Source organism: Lupinus angustifolius, chromosome LG01 (assembly GCF_001865875.1).
Source record: "Lupinus angustifolius cultivar Tanjil chromosome LG01, LupAngTanjil_v1.0, whole genome shotgun sequence".
NCBI lineage: Eukaryota > Viridiplantae > Streptophyta > Magnoliopsida > Fabales > Fabaceae > Lupinus > Lupinus angustifolius.
The window spans coordinates 22068115-22089929 of record NC_032009.1 but is presented as its reverse complement, the minus strand read 5'-3'; the positions used below and the strand labels follow the sequence as shown (position 1 = coordinate 22089929).

The 21815-nt window shown below is 33.0% G+C and overlaps 4 protein-coding genes across 4 annotated transcripts; all 4 read right to left on the bottom strand.

The window, feature by feature from the left end:
* On the bottom strand, window positions 1308–4963 carry LOC109355474 (protein YIPF6 homolog). The gene is made up of 3 exons (XM_019598664.1): window positions 4393–4963; window positions 2058–2132; window positions 1308–1804 (listed from the first exon to the last, which is right to left on the bottom strand). The coding sequence occupies exons 1-3, from the start codon at window positions 4864–4866 to the stop codon at window positions 1544–1546; spliced, it is 810 nt and encodes a 269-aa protein (XP_019454209.1). The 5' UTR covers window positions 4867–4963; the 3' UTR covers window positions 1308–1543.
* Window positions 5869–11180, bottom strand: LOC109355465 (mitochondrial outer membrane protein porin 4). Its single transcript, XM_019598651.1, has 7 exons — window positions 11100–11180; window positions 10626–10702; window positions 9844–9911; window positions 8366–8476; window positions 8038–8124; window positions 7457–7665; window positions 5869–6403 (listed from the first exon to the last, which is right to left on the bottom strand). Exons 2-7 carry the CDS (start codon window positions 10672–10674, stop codon window positions 6094–6096), a joined length of 834 nt encoding a protein of 277 aa, XP_019454196.1. The 5' UTR covers window positions 10675–10702; window positions 11100–11180; the 3' UTR covers window positions 5869–6093.
* Window positions 15115–16620, bottom strand: LOC109355460 (beta-1,3-galactosyltransferase 6). The gene has a single exon (XM_019598638.1). The coding sequence runs from the start codon at window positions 16371–16373 to the stop codon at window positions 15420–15422; it is 954 nt and encodes a 317-aa protein (XP_019454183.1). The 5' UTR covers window positions 16374–16620; the 3' UTR covers window positions 15115–15419.
* Window positions 19352–20434, bottom strand: LOC109355512. Its single transcript, XM_019598709.1, has one exon. It carries the CDS (start codon window positions 20364–20366, stop codon window positions 19974–19976), a length of 393 nt encoding a protein of 130 aa, XP_019454254.1. The 5' UTR covers window positions 20367–20434; the 3' UTR covers window positions 19352–19973.

Here is a 21815-nt window from a genome sequence, read left to right as displayed (position 1 = left end):
CGAGTTTACGAGAGATTAGGTCTAGGGGATAATACCCCGATAAGATTCTGTTATCATAGATTCCGTTATATTCGTGGGCTGCGTCTCTCAAGTTATTATACCCATTGTTCTGACTTGGGTTTGTGGGCTTTAGAAATACACAAACGTTGCAGTGAATGGTTTGGTAGTGTTTTCTTGCTTAAGGTTGAGCTTTGTTAAACTCGTGTAAAAATGCCTAAACTTATGAGTTAACTAATCTTACTCAAATTATGTTGTCGAAATACCAAAATGACTATAATTCATGATAAGCCATAAAAAACCTCAACTATTTTGAAATTATTAGGGCTCATAAAAACCCAAAACTCTTTGCTTTCTTTCTCGCCTCTCCCTAGTTTAACCCTGAACTTAATGTCATGATATTTTGTATTGACTTGAGGTATCTAGTCCACTTGTTGTAACTCCTTCTTAGCCTATTGATTGAATATATTCTCGACTATTGGGCTTCTCTATCATAACATTTAATTCATCTGAAGATGAATTTATGATAATGAATTAAGGGACTTGAAAATTATATATATGGTGTGATATCGAATAAATTAATGGCTTAATGATTAGTCCTTCTATAAAAAACATTAAAAACATGTTTTCTTAAAAAATTGTTCATTTTCAAAGTTTTATTGTCTCTGCCAGTAATATTAAATGATTAGTAAACAAAGCAAGCTCGATAATAAAGTATTTATACAACACCAAATTAAATGATTATGCACTTCTTTTACACAAAAAATACGTCAAAATTAAATTATTATTAGAATTGCATCTCATTGCTCACCGGGTCGAAAAAGCAAAGTTATGATTGGACATATAAAATAAAACAAAGGATGTAATTTTTTTCATGTCTAATGACTGATTTCCTGAATTAGGTATATATATATATATATATATAACCAATAAAATCTTCACACATTAAGAATATAATTTTAATTAAAATTTAGTCCTAAATGATAACACCAGAAAACATAAAAATATTTGTCTTCAAATATGATCTATATGCACAACTTTTTCTCCTTCGTTCATTGATAAAAAAGGGTTCTGTTAAGCAAGATTTGAATAGATTATGCACTTTATTCCAGCTCAGAGATTGGCAATTTGCCGAGTATAGATAAATATTTCGCTGGCACAACAGAATTATTAAATTAGATCCAACTAAGTAATCAGCAAAGTTGATTTGAGAGCATGTAGCCAACATATTAAATAATTTAATTTTCTAATCCCTTTTCGGTCTTTTTTTGGGGTCCATCAATTCCATCAGTATTCATATTCAGATTAAATAATTGGAAGGGAAAACATAACTTAAATAAGATAGCTGCAACAAGTTTGATCCCATCATATACCTTTCACGTAAATATTTTACATCTGTCTCTCCAAATATATCTATCCTAACCAAAATATTAGACATACAAAAGAAGGGGCAGGGGAACAAAACAGGGGCTAAAAGAATAGAAAAGGTTGATCAATAAACAAAAATTCCCATTTAGAACCAGATTCTAAGTGGTTATTGATGAATTTAGTCAATGGCAATGATGAGAAAACCAACAGATACATACATGAGAAAAACTGGGTAGAGTGCAAGAGCTTTTCTCCTAGGGTTCACAGCAGAACTCATGAAAGGATATGCAGCCCAAGAGCTCCAAGCCAATGTCACACTCACCACAACAATTTTCACTATCACATTGTTCTTTAACATACAAATTAATGCACCAACGTCCAGAGGGAACAAACAATAACCTAGCAGGCTCAGACTCTGGAAGAAAATAATGTGTCCACCCTGAAAATGTGAACAGATGAAGACGAAGTCAAATATTTGGTAGCCATAACTCATCAGAGTATACTTTCAAGAATGGTTAAATTCCCCCACCCTTTTTCTTTCTCAATTATGCAACCTTGTACAACTAAATCTTCCTTTTTATGCATAAAATACATAGTTTACTTAACTTCAACACTACATAGAAATATGATACTGAAAAATTAAAGTTGACACTCAGAATATGAGTAGATGGAAGAGAGAAAGAAGATATTACCAGAAGCAGTACATTCAGTGTCAAAATTACAGCGCCAGCAGCAAGTAAAGCAAAAGCAACAGCAAAAACCTCAGACTGAGAACAATCAGAAAAAAATGTTAGGTAGGACATAACTACCTACCAATAATCATTTCATAATTATACAACACACCATGCAAATTACAACACAGAAAGACAAAGAAAATAGTGGGGAGTTACCAAAATGATTATAACGTAGTACAAAGGAGGAGTGAACTACGAATTCGAAGCCCTGGTTTACTTTTAAATGATTAGTACAATGACATACAACTTACAACAGAAAATTTTGTTAAAATTAATCACAACTATTGGCTCCATGGACTAATCACTATATCATGCCCCTCATTAAACTTATATAGACACCCAACTGAAATTTAACTTGGCAAAGCCCCAAAAGGGATAACTGGAAGGAAAATCTACACATAATTTCTGTCAGAAGAAAAAGATTTTGTTGATAATTAGGAATCTCATAGCCAACACCAATCTGTAATTTCATCTGTCACAAGCACTGTTTTATAATAATTAAAGAACTGAAGGGGAGGGAGCAGGAGAACTTTTATGACTTATTTTTGTCTCTAGATTTCTTTTGGGGTAGGGTGACTTTTTTGGCATCCCTTTGGTGTTCTCACATGACCGTTTTAACAGTGTTTCTTTGGTAGATATGCAGAGGAATTGGACATGCTTTGTAGCACCTATGCACCAGAGCCGTCACCTAGTTTATATGAGGATGACTTATCCTCTTCTTGTAATCATCTATCTTCTCATCAAATAATATTTCTCTTATGATTAAAAAAACTGAAGGGGAAGTTCAAAAAACTAAGCAGCAGTGAATCATTACATCTAGTAGTAACCGTGCTACATGCTCACTGGAAATCTGATCAACCTGAAGCTTCAAACTATGAGCACTTTAGCTCTGTAGAGATTTAAAAAAATAAAACCTTCAGTGTCTACATCCACCACTAGAAGTTGCAATTGGTTGTTTATGCCAATTTGAAAAGAAATGTCATGCAAACCAAGAAAATGATATATCACTATTCTATCTTACCAAGAGATGGCAAGATGCATAGTTCTAAACTTTGGATAACTTTGCAGTTTGCAAACATGAAGCAACTTAAAGGGAAACAAAGTTTCACAAATAATACAATACGCCTTCCACAATGACAAAGAATATGGGCATATGGCAGATCTCACCAACTATTAAAAATAAACAAAAAAGGATATGGCCAATATTACATTTCTGTCAAACAAATGTAATCTAAACCAAAAACAATGTGTGCGGTCAATAAAAAACTAAAATAAGGCTAATAATTTCCTTCCCCTGTCTTAAAAACTAATGTGCACAACCCTACAGTATTAACAGAGAGAAAGAGGGGGGAGAATCAATATATGATAAGTGTCAACATTATGTAAAGAACCAATTGGCAAACGACAAACTTAAGAGAACTCCAACAAAAAAATCACTACAAATAAGATAAACAGAGGATATATAACAGTTTATATTTAGTCAGACTTGTAGAATACATGAAGTTGCAGCAGAGTGACAGTGCTCTCCACAACCACAGAATCTGTGCGCCAAACCAATGGCACCACAAAATGCTAGTTCCCGGCTCTGAAAAGTGTGAAACCAACATGTTGTGGCCATTGGTTAAATGCAACACTGAAGCCGTACAGCATGTCAATACAAGAACCTAGCCAGATTTATATTTATATTTATATATGCAAGACAAACATGAAAACAATTGTGTCTATGATATATCCCCCCTTACCAAAATGATTCACTAACTCTCTTACATTGGCCTCAATAACCTATTTATAAACCAATAAGGCATTGGTCAAGTGGTATAAGGCCCCACTCGATCCCAATGTCGAGGATTCGATTCCTGTGAGCAACACTTATTGGCAGGGACAATCACAAACCCCGAAAGGATTAGTTAGTTACCCAGAAAAGTGAGTAATACCTTGGTAGTACCAAAAAAATAACCTATTTATACAATGCACTACGAAACCAAATCCAACAACATAAGGCGTTGGTCAAGTGGTGTAAGGCCCCACTGGATCCAATGTCGATGGTTTGATTCCTGGGAGCGACACTTATTGGAGCGACACTTAGTACCTTACTCAACAAAAAAGTGAGGAGACAGTACCCAAAAAATAACCTATTTATACAATGCACTAAGAAACCAATTCCAACAAATATAAGTATCAATCTCAATCTCAATCCTCATTTTGCGTTTGCAACATACATAGAATAAAATTTAATGAAAATTCTAAGATGACAAAAACAATATCCATTCTATATAACCAAAGATAGAGGTACCTTCTTAACAGAAGCAGACCAAGAGAGAATAAGACCGAGAAAGACGATGAAGAAAAATGGACCCCACAGATCCCAATCCCTCAAAGCCTTACCAGGATCTTCACGAAAAGGATTGGGGAACACCACCAGCTTCAAATTACTAACGATCCTGGACAGATCTCTCTTCACGGTGTCCCAAACGGGTTCGGTGAGGGTATTCGGAGCGGATCCGAACCCGGACGGAGGCAATTCGGGTCGAGAGGGGAGAGGTTGAGATGCGGGTTTGTGATTATGATTGGAGGGTGGAGATGGTTTGGGAGGAGGAGGAGGTGGGAGATTGGGAGGAGAGGGAGAAATAGGGATGGTGGCGCGTGGGGGAGTGGCGGGGAGAACGGTGGCGGGAGAAGAATTCATGAGAATTTCGATCTCATCGATATCAGATTGGGAAGAAAGGTGAGGGTGAAGGGGTATTGTATCGCCATGTGACATTTTCATTCAGATCAATCACAACGATATTAACAACAAACAATAACTACTACACTCGTCTCCTCCTTCTCCTTCACTTTGCTTCTTTTAGGTTCCTGTTTTTTCTTTTTCTATGTGTATTTTTATTTTTTTTAGTATTAAAGTTCATAAAGATATGTAGTATATAATATGAATTTCCTCTTCCAAATAATTTTCATATTAGTTTTAAGTATAATATTTATACATTGTTGGTATAAAAATTTAATACATGGTCAATATTATATCATTTATTTGAATTACTTTTTTTAAAGAAGTCAATAATGATTAAATGTGAAAAATGAATGATGGAGTAACAATATATACAGTTTATACACCGTCGGTACATAAATTTTTTTCATTAGTTTTTTCTTTAATTGTAGAAAATAATAATAAATTTGTCTCTTGTCCCTTCACTTTAAAGATTAAGTAATTAAATAGCTATTATTTTTATTATGGAGAGAACAAGTGATGCCATGTGTTTATATGAACCAAAATGAGTTTTTATATTTTGCCCCATTTAATTGGGGTAGTGTAATTATATATTTGCACATCAATACATATAGATTACAAAAAGTTTTTATCATATTCTATTGACTACATAATAACAACCCAAAGTGTAACAATTTACCCACTATAAAGGTAAAAATAAATGTTGCAAATAGTAATTTATTTCATATAAAAGTTGATTATAGTAACTGTTTGAGAACTCATTAAGCTTTTGTGCTTATCAGTCAAATCAAAAAGTACTGCAGGGTGGGTTGGTTGGTCATTTTTCCCATAACATTCACGAAGGTACTTGAGTAGCTGATGCTCTTATTCATTTAGACCATTATGTAGATTTTAGGGTCTCAATTTTTTTAGCCTGCATAGAGCATGGTATAAATTCTTGGACATGACTTATCTGGAGTTGCTTTTTGGCATGGTGTTTTCTAATTTTGTTTCTTTCTTGTTGTTTGGGGCTTTCCACACTGTTAATCACCCAAAAAAAATGTATAGCATCACCATAAATCAACTACAAAAACTGTAGGCATTATTATGAAAGAATTGCAAAACTGGTCCTCTTTCCCCTTGCCGTTTTAGAAGATTTCACAAATGTCACTAACTCTTGGTTTATCTTATGCTATGATAAGGCTTATAACAACCCATCATGGGTTTTGGAAACAATGTAAAATAATGGAAGGTAAAGTCATCAAATGATATTCAACTGGCAGGACCAAGTTAAGGCTTGAGAGCAAGAGAAAGACCAAGCTTGGTGGATGAAGTAAAGATCTTGGTGGAGTCATATTCACCAGACAGGGTTATAAGCGAATTTGGCCTCCATACTCGTTGGACTTGGAAGGCAGCTTTACCATCGTCACTGAATCGAGTCTTTAAAACTGTATGCGGATCTATTGAGTTTGAGCTCCCAATGGTAAACCTGTTGTCAAAGGATGAAAACCTGTGAGTGATTTCAGCAGCAACTGTAAATCCATCTGGTCGATCCACGTAATGAATGTAAGACACCTTCAGGGCCTCTCCTCTATCAGCCCTGCATTAACAGTGAGTTAATGGTATTAGTTTATATGAAACATAGTCATTCTATCAAAGCAGATAAACACATTTCATGAGTCCTGCAATTGTTGTAGGCAATAACAAATCTATCACATGTAAACCGAAGTAAGAAACTAGGAATATCTATAGAGAAATAGTATTTCCATATATACATGTTTGGACATTCTTCCTATATATTATTTCCAGTGACATGTCTATTTTCTATACTTTTGTCATATCAGGAGCTGCCAGAGAGATTGAATTATTGGTGTGTACTTAATAAAAGATTTTTGTTAATGATATATCCTCTATACTTGTATAATATATTCTCCAGAAATTAGTTTAACTTCAAATTTTCAAATGAAAATAAAGAAAAAATTAAAAAGAAGGAAGAGACAAAGATAGTTCTTTGACAAAACACCCATGCTTTAGAGTTTAAGCAAATCACTAAATTCCACCACATAAATATCAAATATGTTAACTACCTGTATCCTTTCCCCATAAATCATAAATTCATAGTAATAGTCAAAATATCCCACGGTTCATAGAAAATATGAAGCAAAATATATAATTGTCCACCTTGTCATAAAGATGTCTTTAAGAGTTTAAATACAAATATTTTTAGTAGGGTTTTTTGTATGTTCAACCAACGCTGGCATATACCAATCAAATAAATTCAAGATTTTAGAAATAGAACCTATTGTGTATCATTGGTCCAGTCCATTACAATTAGTTCAGTTAATATCTTATATAGAGAACCTTAATTGTCCACCACACATAGGTTTCAAATTTCAGAGTTAACTTGTCGTTTCCCTTAATTATAAAAAGTCCAAATAAGATATCTAGCTTCATAAAAGTATAATGCATTAGAGTCTTCAAATTAATAGTTATTTCCATGCTTGTAAGATACACAAGGTTCTCTAGCATTTTTTACAGGACTTATCTAACACAACCAAGAAACTGTTAAAAATACATATTATTGAAACATATTAATAACAAGATGCCAGGAAATCATAATGAAGCAGGAAAATATAGTACCAACAACACTTACAGTAAAAGTGCTGCAGAGAAATCTGGCTTATTGAAGGCAATTCCAGCATTATATTTTGTGAATGAGGCAGAAGCTGTATTAAATCCAACTTCAGCACCTAGAGAGACGTCTTTGCTGCCAATTGCAGCTGAAAGCTGCAATTGAGGGGATGGGTTCAAGCCAATACTAGAATCGATGGCTGCATGGGGATGAACGTACTGCACATCCAGCTGAGATAATATTGCAAAGTCAGATACATAATAGGAATCTCTAAGTAAATTCAGTGCTAAAACATTACTCAAAAAGGGTGGAACAATGCACAAGGCTCCCACCTAGTGGAGTATGAAGAAAGTAGATGTACACATGCTCAAACACAGTGCACAAGTGCTCAAACATTACTAAGCATAATAAAAAATGTGGCTCTGGCATGAGGCTCCCAGCCTCCCACTATTGTGGATTCAGGTGAGGGTAAAAAATATATACAAATAAAACTATAAACCCATCTAAAGTACTTTCAGCAGAAAATAAGAAAAAATGCATTCTTTAAACTACTTATGAATATTGCATCAGCATCAATATACATAAAGCTAAGTTATACTCACCTTTCCAGACTTGTGATCGGGTATATTGAAGCTCAAGGCAGCTTTTGTGCTATGGAAGATATCATTCACAGTGACTTTTGTAGATACCTAAATATAGGTAAACCAGAGAAAATATCATTGTACTTGAGAGGAGGTAAAGAATTTCAATCAAGCATACACCACCAAATTTAGTTTACTTTCACCATACATAACTGAACCACTTTTACAAAGTTTGAAGTTTTGCAACAACGAACCATCAGCATATCAAGAATAGCAGTAGAAGCCAAACTTATCTATATATATAAATTAAAAGCTACGTATTTGATTAAAAAATACCTCCATTTCTTACATTAGAGTATGTATCAACTTTCACATCCACCGTAGTATTTCCACTCTTGTAAAGGGTATTTATGTCACCAACAAAAATTTGATCCTTCTTCAACCCTGTTGCTACAAGACCCTGCAAAACAGAAATTTGAATGCAAAATCAGGCACCTTAGACAGAAAGACAAACTAAATGTTTCAATCAAATAATGATCCTTTATCAAAAATTCATATTACTATAGGATATCCAGAAGTGAAATTGATCACTCAAATTACGATATCCGACCATAGCAACAATAGGAAATATGACTAAATACTAATATTTCAATCTCTGTAGTTAATAGCACACTATAGTGCTGCTATAGCAGCATCGAGTGGCCAGGCTGCAATACACTACGTATAGCTGTGTTTTCAGTGGCGGCTGCTATCACAGCCATCACAGGAGCTACCTTTTCTGAGGCTTCTAGAATTAGGGTTTTTCTATTTCCCTCACTTTTTCCTAACAATTTACCCACGCTTTAACTCGTAAAAGTTCTATTTTAACTTCTCTTGAACTTATCAAATATTTTATTACCCTCACTCAAACTCAGTAAATCTCAGTTTTACCCTTACTCAGATTAGCTCTTCCATTGACTAACCTTCCTCGCACAAGCCACTGGAGCCAGTGCAGAATCAACTTCCTCGCACAAACTCACCTCCATTGATTTTACTTCAGTAGTGCCCACCCCCATTTCAACAAGTCCGTAGCAGGCTACACTTGTTTCGCACTCCCTGCATACACTTGTTTCGCACTCCCTGCACACTGTTTTGGCAAGTTCCCGGCATCCCACACTTGTTTCATGCAGCTTCTTGCTCTACGTCAGCTTTTGTTTCAGGCTTCTTTAGCCAAACCCACCTCTTTATTGTTATGGTTTTTGTTCTTACTAACTTATTGTTATTAGCTATGCTTCACATTAATGGTAATTATGTTTATAATTTATAGACTGAGTGTTAAATATTAACATGTATATGAAAAATTCTGTTTACTCTATCCACTATAGCACTTATGAGGTCGGTCACTCCGCGCTGCTATCCACGATTGGCTACTGTGATTCCAATGAGTACAATTTTACTAAGCTAATAGCATCAACTAATCATGCACATGCACACTATTATAAATCTATTTTTCCTTCCTCTTTTTTAATAAATAGATGAATACGTAAAAAAAAATATTTGGACATAAATGAACCATAAATAAGCAATAATAGGATGCACTAATCCTCAGATACTCTAAGAATGATCCTTAATGTTTTATGGATAGTCATAAGGAGAATATATCCAAACACATTAACAGTCACTACCTTGCATATTATTTAAATAATATGATGGTCTGCATGTGTGTTATTAAAAATATATCATATCCAAACAAAAACGATTTTATAACTATTAGGCATCAGCTGCAGTGAGATAATGACCTTCTAAAAATAAATAGAGGCTAATAGCACAAAGTGAGATAAGCATTACCAATCCAGTAGAGCTTGGAATTTGCAAGGTAAACTTTTGATCGAAGTTGTAATCCTTGTATAAAATGTCTGCACAAGAATCAGAATATTGACTACTGATACTTACTAGTACACTTAAGAGAACATAGACCTTGCTTTATAGGAGTTAAGAAGCAAATAATCCAGTGTTGTGCCATAAATGGCTCCTGACTTGGATAGTGGAATATATCAACCGGTTTTTGAAAATAAGGTATACTCTAGAGACCATTTATTAGCTAATAAATATGTCAATATACAGCAGAACATGATCCTAGAGTCCTGGTGTACTATCCAGGTGTTGATGAATTGAAAAAGTCAAATCATGTAATTGAATTGAGAGTGTCAATTGAAGTATTGAATCTGAATTGATAAGCACAGTAAAAATAATCATGTTTAAGATCAATAATCATAATGCTGATGCTGAATAGAATGGTTTGAAACATCAGACTATTGAAAAAAGAGTACAAGGTAATTAGAAAATTTGTTGTAGATGTTTACCATATCGTTCACTGTATAAATCTGTCCTACAGATCGAACGCATATGCAAGTTACGAATTTTAGAATAAAACACAAATGAATATGTTACTCGAATGAAGAAAGCTATTTTGCACCAAGAAAATGGCAATAGGAGTCTCGTACACCGGGCCATATTTTTTTAAAATTGACAATGGGGCATGATTCATGTGTACATGTCGGTAACCATGGAAAAAACATCTTTGGCATTGACATTAAAAATGCATACATAATATTTCAATGGAGGTTTACCTCTTGCCCTTTTGCCAATATCAGAAAAGGGCGCTGGACTACTGGCCATGATGAATCAGAATGAAATGCACCAAACCCTGTGAAGCCACAATTATTATTTCGTAAGTGTCAATTTTCAAAAAGAAAAATGAAATGGTAAATATAAAAAACAATACAAAATAAAAAGGAAAATAACTAAGATCCTAATACTACCATACATAGTAGCAGGCATACAAGTAAATTCAATAGTTCCTTCGAACCAAAAGATTAGTAATAAAATCATCCATTGTCATTTTCAATATATAAAAGGTCATAATCCCTTGCTGCGACCACATGATATTATTCAATAAAATCGATTTAAACCTAAATAGTACACAGTTATTATCATTGTAATAATGCACTCTAGCTGTAAAAACAAATCATAGAAGTAGAAAGAGTGATAGGTTCAAGGATCGAAACTGTTAAGTAAAATTGCGGGGAGAGAAGAAAACTTACAGTTAGAGAGTTGAAAAGGAGGCAAAACTACAACGACGCTAAATGAATTACTACCTCACTCTTTCTCTCTCTTCTATACACTTAACTCTTTTTACTTTTTAGAGTTTAACTTACACGCTCGTTCGAATCTACAAATCACGTTTTTTCTATTTCAAAAAAGGAAATGATATAACATGTATCTTCTAGTTAGGTGAGAGCTTAGGTACAATTACCTTATTGACACTGCTTCAAACTTAAATACAGTGTTCCAAAAAATGGTTTGTCTCAATCGGTTCAATCAATAAACTTCCAAATATTGATATGATATAATAATTATGTCGATCATGCAATTATATTGGTTAAAACTGGTAGAAGTTGGTCATACTGATTGATTTTCAATTGAATCGTAATGGTTATACTAACCAATTTTTATTTCAAATTATTTTTTAATGAAAAAGTTATTAATTTTTAATATTAATGTTAATATATTATATGTGTATACATAACTTCATTGATATATAGTTTAATTAGTGAAATATTGATTAAACTGCTATATCATTATATTAATATTCTAACCAATATGATGATTGGTACCGTATTCATTGATATACGACTCTTTTGATTTCCAGTGAGACTACTCTAGTTATCTCCAACATTGACTGCTGTATAGTTTGGCCCAGCCCATCTTGGGTTTCTCATAAATTAACTATTTTTTCACATTATTTCACTCAATTATTATTATTAGTTGTCAATAATGTGATAAACTTGATAATTTTAAGTACAATTAATGTAAAAGAAAGTATATATATATCAGCATGAATAAATTTTTGTGGCATGCTTCAAATTAACTTTTCCTAAAATATATTTTTTCAATTTATATATCTTTTTGAAAAAACATGTTTCCTTAAGAATTATTATATTTTTACTAATAAATCCAGTTTTTAGTAGTCACATGAAAAATAACAATTAATATCATGATATAAATAAGATTATAAGAATAAAGATAGTAATTATTATCATCATATAACAACGATATGTCTCCTTATCTTCATCATCATTAAAATTAATCTTGTGCAAAGAAGCATAAAAATTAACATGACTCAAAAGTATTAAAAGAAATCAATTGAAACATATAGTTTAGATTTAAATTCATGGGAACACTAAAGATGCTATAATTTATGCTTCTATTTGTATTAGAGAAAAAAATGTATGAATTATATTGTCATTGTGTCATTATTCGTTTATATTTAATTATTGATTTTATAGAAAAGTAATACAAATAAATAATATATATATATATAATACACTAATTTTGTACAAATCTTTATATTGATATTGTATAATATTATACTCTTATACTACTACTATTATTCATCATTACTATAGGAAAGCAAAAGTTATGGGCGAGCGTGGGACGAGTTAAGCATGTTCTTCACCTATCCTTAAATATTGACTTGGTCAAATTTTGAACTTGAACTCATCCATAATTAGGATAGGACATATGAGGGACAAGTCCAAAATAAGCAAGATAGGGACGAGTCCAGGTTGGTAAATGACAAAATGAAAAACGTATATTTTTTCTCAATCTTTAAGCATGCACAATCAAAATTCTCATAATCTCTATATAAACTCAACTAAAACCTGCATCCCAAATACATCAATTTTATAAACTACAAACCGTAAATTGCATCATTCAAACTAAAAACTGTCACAATCACGTGACTGAAAAGTTTACAATTTGTGCATTTACCTACCCAAAAAAGAACTAGTCTATATTAAACATTGGATGGTGACTTGAAAATAATCGAAAAAAGATGTAGAAGACAAGTTGAAGGCTATTGGACATCGACAATCAGAGGCGATAACATAAGCATAAATAACTTCAAAGAGGATAAACAAACAATGGAGAAGAAAAAATAACTAACTCGTAAGTGTCGTAGTGTCATTCACTCTTGTTGTAGCAGTCCTTCATTATCCAGGAGAATTAAACAATGAAAAAAGGGTAAGGAATAAGGATCGTATGATAAGTAGTGTTAGCTTGTAGGTATTTTGAGTTATATGGTCTGAACATAATGAGTATTGATAGGTACTTATTCAACTATTCTTGATATATAACTATAAGGGATGAGCCGGATGACCCGAGCATAGACCTGAACCCGTTCTTTTTAACGACGAGTATGTCCCTTTTAATCAGATCTGTCATTTTTTATTTATTTGGATGAGTCAGACCCGTCCCTAAGTCTTCAAATTGAGACAGGTATATGGGTCGGCCAAGTCTTGCTCACCATTATAGGAGAAACTAATATTCTTTAGAAAAGCTCACATATGTTGTTCCATAAAATGTATTACTTTTTATGTATAGTTTACCTTGTGATTAATTAAAAAAAAATGTATTTAAATTAAAAATGTAATAATTAAATATTTTACTTACCAACTACAAACAATATTACACATGGTGTTATATTTTTTTGGGAGAAAAGAAGATGTCCACCCACTTTAGAAGATAATATGTGTTCAACAAATAACATTATATGGGGGAAGCACGAAAGAGTCATTTATGCTACAAAACATTGTTAGTTACTTCTTCTCGATTATTATTCTGTTGCTTGTTAGTCTATATTGAGATATTTAATCTGGCTAACCAAACACAACAACAAAAGGATTAAAAAAAATACAACAACCAAAATAGAACAGAGTATCTTTTGGTTCCAATCTAATTCAACGTGTCACATTACTATCTAAGAAATCATGAAAGGAATACTTTTTACACTTTTTGCCGTCATTAAAAAATAAATAAGATTTAGAGTAAATTACATTGATACATCCTGAATTTTAGTACAATTACATAAACTACCCATATATTTTTAAAATCTATAAAATCACTCTAATTATATATATGTTACACTACTACCCCTATAAGATAGATAAGTGTAATTTCTTAAATAAAAATAGTGACATTGTAATTAAGTCAAACAAAATACGGTATATTGTGAAGACAAATCCAAATAGTATAAGAGTCGATGTTTATTCTTTATTTTGGTTAGTTACAATATAGTACAAGAGTAATTTAAACACCTCCTTAGGCTTATTGAACTTATCTCCACAATATACCATATTTTGTTTGACTTAATTACACTCCTCATTATTTTTGTTTAAGAAATTATAATTATATCTCTTATAATGGTAGTCAGTATAGTGTATGTATATGTATAATTAGGATTGATTTGTGTTGTTTTTAAAAAGGTATAAATGATTTATATAATTTCTTAGTTTTTAAAAATGTATGAATGATTTAATTCACTCTAAGATTTATGCAGTTGTATGACTCACTTGCAAAATTGTCCATGATTGCAACTATTCAGTGGGATTGAAAGTGGAATAGCACTATTTGCACTCATATAAATACTTGCATTGTCCATACCAAAATCAAAATCTTACCTCAACAAAGATGTTAGATTCCCCGTGGTTATTAATTATTAATTTATTATCATAGCAAACCTTGTGTGACTCAGTGAGTCGGAAGTTGAAGTAAGCCATAAAGTCAAAATAAGAGCGAAACCAATGTAATTTGAGAAAGAACAAAAACAAAATGGGGTGAAATAGAGTACAATTTTGGCATTAGCCATATAGATGAAATCCATCAAATTAACACCTCATATTTTTTTTATATTGTATTACATGTTTCTCATAAGATAATTAATCGACTTAAGATTTTTCAACACAAATACACTACAACTCAAACTCCACAATTCAATCCCCATATTCAACGTGGATCAAAATGGTAAGCAAATTATCAAAGAAGTGCATTGTTACATTTGTAATGATGACAAAAGAGCTATATTTAATTACTTCCTTAAAATGAGTTTAACTCTACAATATTGAAGGCATGTGCTACTTGAGCACAAGGAAGAAATTTATTTATTTATTTATTGATAAATAACATGAAATTATGATTATTAAAGAAATTTTTTGCCACATACCTTAATCTCATTTAATATTGGACTCTTTAGTTTTGAAGAAGATCACATCCCATAATAACATACATGTCTTGACTTGGAATAACATTTGCATCTCTCTCTTGTACATGATGTTGCCCATTGCAAAAGGGACAAAGGGTTTTGGAAATCAAACAAAAGGACTAAGCACTAATCTATAGACATGTATAAAGGCAATGCAGGAGACAATAATTGTAAATATGCTGAGCAAGGTCATGACTTTCATTTAAAAAGTGTAGGATTTAAAATTTAGGATTATACATAGCAAAAGGGCTAAAGAAAGTGAGAACAAGAAGAGGACCCAAAAAAATGAAATGGTGAAGGCAAAAATGCAATGACTAAACAGCTAAGATATATGATACATCTTGGATGGGTTCAAATCACGAGTGAAATTGAAAAAGTTGAGAGTCCTAATCCACTTTTCTTGATTCTTCAACAAATGAACTGCAATAGTATTTGGCACAAGCTCATGTGAACAAACAGAAGGTGGATCAGGATAATTGTACATAGACCACTTAGCATTATACCTATTCTTACCACGTCGACCCAACCTCATCCAATCTCCAAAAACCTTATCTTCTGGTCCCTCAACATGTTTCTTAGGAATATCAGAACCATGAATCCATTCAACTATGTCCCATGATACCACAAACCCCATTCCAGACATGTAGTTTTTAAAAGGGTCCATGCTCCCACACGGTATAACAAACCCATAATACAAATCTTCCCTAGGTAACGGTTTTAACGACTCCACCAAAGCGTTGAGTCTCACGAAAGTGTCATCATCTGCTTTCATAACATAGTGGTAAGGAGGGTAAGGTGCATTATTACCATTGGTTTCGTTGAAAATCTCGGGCAAAGTGGAGAAGAAGGTTGAGGTTTTTCCTTTGTTCATATTCTCTGTGCAGTTTAGGATGATGATGTCATCGTAGCGCATGATTTCCAACGCTACTAGAACCTTCTGGTCCTCTTTGGTTAAGTTGCAGAACACGAACTTGACGTCCACTTTTGCACCTTCGGGTTTCTGTGAGCCGTAGATGAGGCGGAGGAAGTGGCGGCGAAGGTATTGGTCTGGAAGTGTAAGAACCGCGATCAGAATTCGCATTTCAGGTTCTTCGGAAATGGAAGAAGTTGTCGCGAGTGTGTTGTTTGAGAGAGCACATTTACCGAATCTTAGTAGAGTATCGAATCGAACTTCGTTTATTGAAGCTATCACGCAGAGAAAGAAGATGAAGATGAAACAATAGAACAGGAACAAACTTCCGCCTCGGTTTTTTGGCTTTGGTGACTTTACCATCATTGGAATATTGATTATTGAAGCTTCAGAAAATGTGGAAGCTTTTCAGGAAAAAAGAAGGGTTTGGGTGTAGAGGCTTGTGAATATGAGAGATGATGATACTAATAAATTTCTAAGTTGCTTATACGTCAAGCATCAGTGTTCATTTTTCGTGTTAGTGGGATTTCCCTTTCCCTTTTGACTTATCATTTTGTGAACAGTGTGATTGGTAATAACCTGTTCATATTAGTGTAACAGATCATCTTGTAAATCAAATAATTTATAAGTTTCACTAGTTAGTATGATTTAATTAATTGAGCAAAGATTATAGTATACGCTTGAAAATGAAGCTGGAACTAATTAAATATTGGGTAAATTGCCTAGCTCTCCAAGTAACTTAACATGGGCTATTTGGAAAGGTAGAAAAGAATGCATAGGTTGGTTATACATCTCTTACATGTGCCTAGTATTGAGCAACTTCATTGATTAATTGTTAATTATTTAATTGGAGAGTAGCGTGAGAAAGAAGATATTCAGAATTTGAGACGGTGGTATTGAGCTTAAAATGTTTGGGTAAAGTGTAAAGTGGAATGGTCAACTTTTCGTAATTAGGCATATTTGCATGAACAAAGGTAGCTTCAACACCATTCACGCCATACTTGACTGTGAAGCAACTAATGCTACTGACTACGAAATAATTCTTTTAAGTTTGAAGTTACAAGACATTTCAGTGCCAGTACCCCACCATGAAATTCATGATACGCCAGATTTTCTGCCTTAATAAGCGATATTCTTTTTCTACAATGGATCCGTTACTGCTTCATCGACCAAGAGAATTAGAGGGAAAATGGCGTGAAGGATCAGCCACAGCCACACGTTTCCATCACACCAGACCAGGTTTGTTCTATTTCCAACCACATTGATGCACCAACAATCTAGCAAAGAGGGACTCTCTCACAAGGAGAAAAAAATATCAAAAGTTCAGTGAAATTAAATCTCTAGGTTCTTTTTTGTTTGGATATAACATATCTATTTCTAATTTTTTTTTGTATAACTAAAGATATCTCTTATTTAGGTAAGGAACTATATCTTTTCGGATGTGTGACTCCCCTTATAACATCTTGTTGATCAACTCACTTTAATTTAGGTCGGTGTTCAAAAGCATAAACATGTTCCTTTATTTTTAAATCTCGCCTCAGCTCCCTCCCGGCCAACATTTCTGTTACTAAATTCTCCAAGCATTCGAATTTTAACTAACAAGGAGTAAGGTAAGCAGGTTAAGGTAGGTTTTCCTAATAACCTAACATAAGTATAAACTGAAGCTTTTAGATACATTCAAGTTTGTCAACAATTACAAGTATAAAACTATTATGCTATTCTTGAGACAGTGACAGGTAGTACTCAATCAGATCTCATATCAAGACTGGCCAAAAGGCAGATACATACAGCTCTAGAGGAGTGTATCAAAATTGCGGATCCCATCACGTAATGTTGCCGCAATATTATGGTTGTGGTGACCGCTGCAACCGTATCACATCATAATTGCAGTGTGATACCGAATTACAGTGATGCGACTGCAACAGGCTGCGTCGAACCGCATCGGGCCACATCAGACTACATGTGAAAAATATGTTTTTACTCACAAAATAATTCACACCGTAATGATTGTAATCCTCATCGCGACGGTCGCAATGACTACAATCGCAATAACCACAGCCGCGATCACAGTCGCAATTTAAAACACTGGTTATAGCTATTAGGAATCATTTCAAATTTCAATACCTGATTAGATGCAGTAACTGACATCTTTCCTAACCTATTTTTGGGCATAGTTCTTTTGGCTTGTTGTTTGAAGACAAAGGTTTAAGCTAAATTGCAGTGCGTTTTAACCATGCTTGTTGTTAACCCTTAGAAATATGAAAACGCTTAAATATTGGGCAGTATCTTGATTTGATAAAATCATTACAATTTATGCTTCAACTGGAAAAAGCTAAGTTTTAATCTAATGTGGCATTGTGCAATTCACTTCTAACACTGAAAACCACCCTTTGATGCATAACTGGCATAAAATGCGGGATACTCCATATTTCTACCCTTTTCTCATATCAAATGCTTTTGTCTGAGACAGAATTGCATAGCGTATTACTAGGAAAACATTTTGTTGTCTTGCCACTCAATCTCTTACACTTTGTGGTTACGTTAGTCAAAACATACTAAATATTTAAATAAAATTTATTTTATATTTCATTTTTCTGACCAATAAAAAATGAGACAGTACATGACACACAGAATAAAACAATATTTGATGTAATTCCTACAATGTTAGAGAAGCAACAATAACCATCAACATATTGGTCTAGCCAGTGGCGGATCTTGAACAAAATTTTAGAGGAGGCAATAATATTTAATTATAATTAATTAAATAAATAGAAAAAATNACCAACGCATACATAATCTTTTTCATCAAGTGTAAAATCATATTATTATGAGCAGCCACCAACATCTAAACATGCAAGGGAACTTGATTCATTATATATAATTTTTTGAATGACTACACAAGTTGCACTATATTTATTTATCTAGTCACAAATTAAAGAAATATATGAGCTCTCACTAGTATCTCGATAAAGACATCATTTGGGTGTAGGTAAAAAAAGTATATCTGCTCCAAAAAGTTTGTATTTCTATGTGTCACATTTTATAATTTGAAAGTTTAATAAGTTGGCCAAACATACTAAGTGACACATAAAATAACACATTCTGTAGGACAACAAATATATTTCAGTAGAGTAAAAAGTAAAAAAATATTTGAAGAAAAAAAAAAAAAAAATCCAGGGGGGGCAGTTGCCCCCACCTGTCCCTTCAATGCTCCGTCCCTGGGTCTAGCGTTGACTTTGTGGTGTAAAGACCTATTGGATCCCTAAGGTCGAGGTTCGATTCTTAGGAGCGATACTTGTTGAGATAGACAATCACGAACCTAAAAATGATGAGTTGCTTACTAAAAAATGTGAAAAATACTCTTATTAATACCTAAAAGAAAATGAATAATAATGTAACAAAAGAGTGTACAAGTGTATAAGATTCTTTCCCGCAATTAGGATAGTATTTAATCCTTAGTTTATCCTTATGGTTAGCCTATCAAGCACTTTAATGGCTTGATTTACGAGTTTATGGGTCCATATTAGACTTGGTCACACTTCAGCCCAAAGTCCAATTCAGATTAATAATTATCGTTTTCTTTAGAAATATTCTTTGTACATTTTTTGAGTTGTCATTGCCTATTATATTATGGTCACGGTATCATTTGTAGTAAATGAACAATGGACAAACATGACGACATGAATATATAATTTAATGTAAAGTATACAGACACACAATGCAGAAAAAAACAATTACATGAGAGCGAATGAACACCTAACAAGAACATCAAATTTTCCAGGCTCTTCTATAATCATAGGATGATAGGTTACTTACATTTACTCTCCTCAGACCCAACTCGATCCGAAATCAGCCACGTTTACTTGAACATAATGGAGATACTTCCCCAAAAAACAAAGTCCTCCATTGGTAATAAGCATACCTCAAAATCAAACTCTAAGAAATAAATAAATAAAAACTGACCAATCATGGAGAGTTAAATTCAAAGCTAGGTTGCCTACAATAACGTAACTGCAACGATATTTGCCTCTCCATCCGAAGCTGATTTCTGAAATTAGCTATAAACGCCTCTGCTCTTCTATCAATATCATCATCATCTGAAGGAAAGCTTATTGTTCTATGAAGCTCACGCGAAGAAGAAACTGGAGTGCTCGTTTCCTCCTCTGATGAACAAAGTACCAATCCAGGTCGATCATTAAAACTGAGGTTGCGTTTACTCATGGAACCACCGAGGACCACGGAGGCTGCATGCCACGTGCGGCTGAGTACGGTGGAGCTTAGTAGAAATCTCACCTTGTTCACCGCCGCCTTCAGGCGGCTTATTAGAGACTTGTTGTGCTTCTGCTTGTGTGTATTCATGTTGCTTAGTGTTGTAGTGCAAGTGTAAATTAAATGCTGTGTGAATGAAAAGGAGGCTTTAATTTATATAAGGGGAATATAGATATTGTATACTAAATCCCGTCTTATATATTATCTCGTCGAATAATAATAAAAACAAAAATAGTAATTAAACTGAATATTTAAAAAAATTAATTGATACAATATATATTTATTGGATAGTATTGACTACAAGACAAGATTTGAGATAATATGAGTTGGCAATCAAAGGAAAACGTGTTGGATGAAATTTGAATAAGAGCTTGTGGGTTAAGGAAAAGGGTGCATGCTAAACATTTCGTGTAGTTGTGAGTTACTAACCGTGTAAACGTGTGAATAAGAAGAATATAAGTTAGAAAACTTGGTCTTATTGACATGTATGTGGTCAAAAGTTTGATTGGTTCTTAGCTGCCATACTCATGGCAGTTATATGTATAAATGAAGTAGTACAACTTTTAATTGTTTATTTTTATTTTTTGAATTTTTTAGACGTTTAGGATATAAAAAATGAAAAGTATATAAAAGAGAAAGAGCTTAATTTATTATAGAATTTAATATGTATATATAACAGTATTATAATAAACTAAAACCTGATTTTTATTTTATTACTTTACATTGTTATTATATTTTTGTCTTTAAAAACATATTAAAAAACTTAATTGTCCTATGGAGAGGAGTGTATGTATTCAAATTAAACCATCTCTATTTAAACATATATATTTTTAGAATATGTTTACATTTGTTAATAATATATCTCCTCTTTAGTTTTAAACTAGATGATGATTGAACACCGAATATTAAGTTTTAAAAATGAGTTCTCAATCGTTGTTTTCCAATTCAGTCCTTTTGGGACATAAACCGTATTGAAAAGTTATCCTCTTTTATAATTAGGGTGATATTTAGGCACATCTACTATGAGGACATATCATTTCTATTTCTTATAGTTATGTATAAGTAACAAAACTTCCTTGACTGAAATTGCACTTTGCAAATATGTTTATATTGATGTTATTTATTTCAAAGTGTAGTTTTTTTTAGTTTCCACAAATTTATTTATATTAATAAGTTGTGCATGTTCACATATCAAATATGATAATATATTTGCTTGGCTAGGTCCTATCTTGAGCATTGTCAAATTATGATTGGGAAGGATTTGAATTCAAACAAATGACTTTACCAAGCTATTACGCAGAGTTCATTTAACCTAAATCTACACACCTCTAATTCAAAATCAGTAATTTCGCATAATCTAGGGCTGAAAATTGATTTTTTTTAATAGAAAAACAACCCACAATGGAATGATAAAGAACGTAGTTCTACTCATCTAGTCATTTTATGTTTAATTTTGTGCTGATAGACAAACATGTTACATTATTTTGTGTGGTGATACTTTATCATTTTCATTTATTAAATCATTGGAAATACTAACAA